Source organism: Octodon degus, unplaced genomic scaffold, assembly GCF_000260255.1.
Source record: "Octodon degus isolate 3935 unplaced genomic scaffold, OctDeg1.0 scaffold00039, whole genome shotgun sequence".
NCBI classification, from domain to species: domain Eukaryota; kingdom Metazoa; phylum Chordata; class Mammalia; order Rodentia; family Octodontidae; genus Octodon; species Octodon degus.
Window position 1 is genome coordinate 11,937,191 of NW_004524615.1, and position 6,635 is coordinate 11,943,825.

Sequence of the window (6,635 nt, forward strand, 5' to 3'; positions counted from 1 at the left end):
ATTTTGACCTAAACTTCCCAGCATTTCACAAGAAACTTTCAAGTGAAGTACAGTTGCATCAAATGTATTTAATTCTCATAAATTCAACACTAAAACCAAATAAAAAGGTCACAAAATAAAACAAAGTGTCTTCATCTTCAAACATTGTCACATTCTGTGTCCAATCACTTAGCAAATCTTGTCTTCTCTTTCAGAATTCCACTCATTCTTACCCCCTCTAACCTAGTACACTGGTGAAAGCCCCATCACTGTTTTTTCTTGCATAGGTGATTACAACAGCCTCCTAACTGCTTTCCCTAATTCCAAAGTCCTCAATCTTGGTCTCTTTTAGTCTATTACCAAGATATTACCAACCACACTGACTCTTGTAAAATCTAAGTTAAAAAACCTTGACAACTGGCTCATCTGAAGACGCTCTACTTCTTTCTTTCTTTCTTTCTTTCTTTCTTTCTTTCTTTCTTTCTTTCTTCGATACCAAGGATTGAACTCAGGACCTTGGGCTTGCCAGGCAGGCTCTTATGCCACTGAACTATCCCCGGCTCTACTTTAAATGGTTGAAATTTTTTCTAATTTATAAAAAAAGGAAAATAATGCTGTGAAAATTTGAAGTTCCACAATTGGTTTCTTCACTCAAAACCCTCCTGATCTAACAATGGCCCAACAGATGGACCCTCGTCATGCCCTCCATCCCCACCTACCTCCTCCTCTTCCCTCCATCTGTCCCTCCTCAGGCCACAGTGTGGCTCCTGAGTCCCTTCGCGGCTCCCAAAGGTGCACCTCCATGCCTGCTGTTTCCACGTCTATACCCTTCACACTGCGCTCTTAGCACCCCACCCCAGTGCTACTGTCTCCCTGAGGAGGCCCTAACAATTCACGTTAAAGGGACATTCCTTCTACCACATACTGTGTTCCTCCCTTATTTTTCTCATACGACTCCTCCACTCCTTACCTTCTACAAGAATATGCCATTTTCTTTGGTTTTGTTCACTGTTTGGCTGCTACTACCAGAACAGAACTTTCCAATCTTTTTATGCCATATCTTTTGCAGAATGATGCAGCATATGAATTTATCAAAGTAAGGTGTAAAGTGTTGTAAGATGCATGGGGTTACTAAACACGGTGATGTCTGTCTGCAGTCCCAATTACATAGGAGGTCAAGGCAGGAAGACCAGTAGAGCCCAGCAGTTCAGGGCTATTCTAGGCAACAAAATGAAACCCTGTCTCCTAAAGGCCTAAAATAATAAGTGGACTGAGGATAGAGCTTAAGGGTGAAGCACTTACCTAACATGAGCAAGAGCAAAGCCCTGAGTTCAATCTCCAGCAGTAATAATAATAATAGACAATAACTTAAAATGCAAAGGACTGCATAGGAAAACAAAATAAACTATAATATACATATCAAAATGTTCTTAAATATTTAGGATATAACACATGCAGGTCTTTAATAAGCTCCAACAATGGGCTTTTAAAAACCACTATAACTAAGAAGTCTCTGCAACACCATAATCAGATGAGAAAATACATGTGATTTCCTAATGGTGAAAGAGTTCAAAGATTCTATTACTCTGGCTTATTACTACACTGAAGGAAAAACTAAATTCCAGGTAGAGGGTAGTAAAATAAATATGTGCTTTTTAAAATTTGTCTATATTCATGAATATCTTCCTGAATTCACAGGTATGTGTTCATTGAACACATAAAGTATGTGAAGAAACAGATTATGTTCTGCTTTTATCCGTTGCTGTCTCCCAAACCTAACTAAAACACTGCTGGTCAAACAGCAGGCTCTCAACATGCACTGCCTGCCAGTCCATGCAAGGCATTTCTTCTTGCTGACTTAGCATCAAGCTGGGAAAAGAAAGACACTCTATTGTTATCTCAGTCAGTATCTAGTGCCAGTACCAATATAGAAGTGAGGCTAGAGGGTGCCCCCCCAACATGCCTTCAGGGCAGGTCTGGTTTGGCTTGAGGATCTGCATCAAAACAACTGAGCTAATGGGCAGGCCCCTGAGGCAAGAGTTTAAAGATCATCACCTCAGCACAAGCCAAGTATCTTCCCTGATGTCATGCACAGGAACAATGGTGCTGTGGGGCAATATTACTGTACAGTTAAAACTGTACAAGGGCCAGTGAGACTGTCCAAGGGCCAGCAAGGCTGCTCAGCGAACCAAGCACCTGCTCAGGCAAGCTCAGGGACCAAGGCTCAATCCCCCAGCACCACATGCCGCACCAGCCCCCCCCTCAGGCACACTGAGCTGGCAACCAAGTCTGGGCATGCTGACACAGGCCTGTACTCCCAGTGCTGGGGAGGCTGAAAACCAGAGGATCACTACAAATTCAAGCTGCATAGTGAGACACTGTACCAAGTACATAAAATAAAAGTTAAAAAACCTATCAGTGCAAGTCTCCAACACAGAATCTGCTCCATAGATCTGAATGAAGGACATTCTGTTTCCAGATTTCCAAGTCCACTTCTCACTTCAGAACCTAATTTCTGAGTAAGGCTTAGAATGCCACTCTACTAGAAGATGACTTTCAGATGACTCCAGATTTTAGTCCTTATGAGTGAGATTTAAGAGGGAATTGAATGCGGAAGGAAATAAGGAAAGCAAAAGAAAGGAGAATTAATTATTAGGAAAACCACATTACTTCTGAGAAGAAATGAGTAGGAAATACAACACAAAAAAAAAAATACTTCTGTGTTTTTTGTTATTTTCTATCTCTAAAAATGACACAAATCTCTCTCACTAAAAATAAAGAATACAGGCCAGATAGAGTAACTTAAAACTTGCTTATATTAGGTTGTTGCTTGAGCAATTATTTTCTAATAGCTATGATGCTATCAATACATTAGAATAGATTTTTTTTTTTTTTTTTTTTTTTTTTTTTAGCACAGGGTCTATAAGGTCTTACTACATAGATCAGACTCGTAGTGATCCTCCTGTTTACAGTCTCCCAGGTGCTGGGATTACAGGCATATGCCAACACGCCCAGTCTCAACTGCCATCTCAGCATGCCCCAGGGGCAGGGCCAGCACCGGCAGCCTGAGAAAAATTTTTTATTTAAAAGTTACTTCTGGTTTCTGAAAACAAAAAAAGAAAAAAAAAAAGAAGTGTTCTAAATTTATGACAAACAGCATGTATATAAGGGAGATGCAGCAATTTTAAACCCAGAAAAAAAAAAAAAAAAAGAATGAATTTCACACTGGAAAATTATCAAAGTGATTCAATATCTCTGGACTTGTAAAAGAAAACAAATAGATATTGAGGTAACACATAAACTCTCAATGAAGTTATGACTATTCTTAAATATACTTGGTTCAGCTCTCCAGACACCATCCCAATTCAACACCAAATGTTAGTAATATCTGCCTAGAAAACAGAATAATTCTAATTTTTTAAATATATTCTAAGACCAAAAAGATAAACCTTTGTTGATGTTTAATAAAAATGTTCCTATATGAGTCATCATTAAAATTTACATAAGGAATCTTTCTAAATAATTTCAATTTTTCTCCCATTTAAAAATTAAAAATTAGATGGTCACTGTAATTACCCTATTATGCTTTGAGTATCTGTTTACCTGTCACTTTAATAAAACTCTAGTAACTGCAATTTTCATCAAAAGTATATTTTGGACAGCCTCTCACCTGGTCTCTTCATCATCCCAAGCGATGCGCATGCCTTTCCCACCACCACCTGCTGAGGCCTTGATCATGACAGGGTAGCCTAACAGCAGGGAAGAATTAGACAGAAGTTCAGACTTTGATCATTTGGATGTATGAACATGACAACTGACCACATGTTCAATAACGCAGAAGACAATAACTAATTTATTTAAAAGTTCCTCTCTTTATAGTCAGGAAAATAACACCAGTGTAAAGATCTCATACATATTTTTCAAATGAGATTGTGACTGTTTTAAAAGGGAAAAGACTACTTATATCAATAACTGTAACATTTTCCTTAGTAATGACATAAAAGCTACGAGAACATAAATAAATTATAATTCTAAAATTGAAACTAGATACATTATTAACTAGCCAAAGAGAAAAGGTAACTTACACAGCACTAGGAATCAATCAATACCTCCCTCCCCCAATTGCTGTATGCATGCATAAATTCCCTTTTTTCCCACAGTAGTTATTACCAGGTACTTTAGGTATTTTCATCTTAAAAATTACAGGAGTCCCTATAGTTTTTAGTAGCAAAAACTGACATAATGGTATTGGGAAAAATCAAACATGACTATTACATTATGGTCTGGAGCTGAAGATCAGAGCTCCTAATTAATAATAGAGAAGTTTTGTTCTACTCCACACATTCAACACAGCAGCATAAAAATACAAACTACAGTCCAAAACAAAAGTTATCTCCAGCTAATATCTATAAAAGAAATCATAAAATCATTGTTAATTATAAACTTGAGCATTTAGTTACTGAACAGTTTTTAACACAAAACTGAAAACATTACATCAAAGAAAGCTGTAGAATTTCCTTTAGAGCTTTTCTGGAAACAGGCTAGAAAATACTCATATACTTAAGACCATTTCTTTATGATCTTTCTTTAAGAAAGAAGAAGTCAGCGAGCCATTAAAGAACCCCCTGGCCTGTGATTCTGTAACAGCCCTAAACTCTAGCTATAGGATCCTTGGAAGAAAAGGAAGAAGGGGTCAAATGTCACAGACCTTTGACCCCCTACACCACAAAACACCTTAACTTCATCTTAGTTAAAATGGCACTTGCTTCCTAAATATTTCATAGTTAATGCAATTAAAATGCTTTCATTTGTTATGTTTATGTAGGACAGCATTTTTAAAACAATATTAAGTGCAGTGAGAGGAAGAAAGATAAATCGCATATTTTTCTTAGATTAAGGCCTTATAATCCAGGAAGAGAGAGACAAAGGACCCAAATAGCTCTTAATATCAGCAAATCAAAAAGCAAAGGATCACAGGGAGGTAGAAAGATAAGGGGTTAGGAGAAGCACAATGCCAAAAGGTTTGCTTAACTTAAGTTATGAAGGAGGAGCTGGTTTGAACATTTTAGGAAACAGAAAAGAGATAGGGAGGCACGAGCTAAATTTAAAAAACAACTAAAACAATTCAGCTGAAATATAGATTATCTATAGAATTGCAGAAAACAGGCTGAGGGCAGTTTGGAAGATTCTCTATGCTCTCATTCTGGACCATGCACGAGAGCCTGTCTGAGGTTTGCTCTGCAGGGCAGCAGCAAGAATGGGGTTTGTCTCATTCAGCACTGCAGGCTCACAATGAATGTCACAGAAAGGACTCACATTGAAATCACTAACGAACAGACTGTTTTTGAAGAGTGAAAAAATATTATCCAAAAGTTCCAAACAGACAAGATGCAAAATCTTGTTTCTAACAATTTATGATCTTTTACAAAAATGGATCCAATAATTTATAGTCTCTCAGAAAAACTACCACCTCCCTCCAAAAATGTTATAATTCACTACCGAAATTATTTAGCCATATAACAAGAAACCACAAAATGTATGGTATCTACAACCCATATGCCTAGCATGTTCAGTTCCCTCAGCAGAGTAGGAAATTTATGAGGCTTTTATTTTTTATTTATTTATTTGTTTTGGTGGAACCAGGGATTGAACTCAGGCCCTTGTGCTTGCCAGGGAAGCGCTTATTCTACTGAGCCACCTCCCTGGACATTTGTGAGGCTTTTAAATTCCAGTATTAATATCATTTAAACTGAATTTGAGTAAGATAGAGCTGGCCCTCTGAAAAAAATCAAGAAAGGCAGATTGGAGAGTATTACACAGGAGAGGAAAGTGACCTCATGGAATATCTTCTCAGATCACTTTGGCTGCTGTGAAGTACATGAACTGCTGGAATAAGGAAACAGAGCACAGGACCTGTGCACTGATCCAGGTGACAGACAGCGGAGACCTGGATCCATTGTTACAAGAAAGAAGACAGACTTAAAGTATGTTTTAGAATTTGATACACCAATGGGTTACATGTGGAAGACACAAAATGAAGATTCTGGAGGCTCAAGTATGGTCCATGTAGTCATGAATTACAAGTCAAACAGAACTCTTTTTTGATTGACAGAGTCATGTTTACTTATATTAGAAATAATAAATAACCTGGCTCTTCAAGCAAACCCACCTCAGACATGGTAGGGCAGGACCTGGTAATGTAACAGCTGATTAAATGGCATCTTAATGACAAAACATTCTTAATTCTGAGAGTAAAGACTTCTATGTAGTTTCATTGTTGATGTTGTTTATCTATATTTCCTTGAACTCTGATTTCATAAGATATAGAGAAAAAAAGTGAAATATTTCTTGAGAAATGCCCTATGGTTAATTTAGCACTACTAATAAGAAATCTCGAGGGCCAGCCAAATAGCTCAGTGGATTAAAGCATCTGCTTAGGCAGACGCAGGGGCTAGTAGTTCAATCCTCAGGCTTGCCGTGCCACACTGAGACAGTGATTGAGACTGAGCTTGGGGTGTGTACCTGTAATCCTGTAATTACCTCAGAGGCTGTAAACAGGAGAATCACTACAAGTCCAATCTACACAGTGAGACTCTTTACACCCTGTCCTAAAAGAGAGAGAAAGAGGGAGAGGGAGAGGGAGAGGGAGAGGGAGA

At 38.0% G+C, this 6,635-nt stretch overlaps 1 protein-coding gene across 2 annotated transcripts in view; it reads right to left on the reverse strand.

Moving 5' to 3' along the window:
* Pcca (propionyl-CoA carboxylase alpha subunit) overlaps positions 1-6,635 on the reverse strand; it is a 512,764-nt gene that overhangs the window by 298,999 nt on the left and 207,130 nt on the right. For both annotated transcript variants that reach the window (XM_004631187.2, XM_004631185.2), the window contains exon 9: positions 3,650-3,728. In XM_004631187.2, the coding sequence (XP_004631244.1) occupies positions 3,650-3,728 (79 nt within the window). The remainder of the gene's footprint in view (positions 1-3,649; positions 3,729-6,635) is intronic.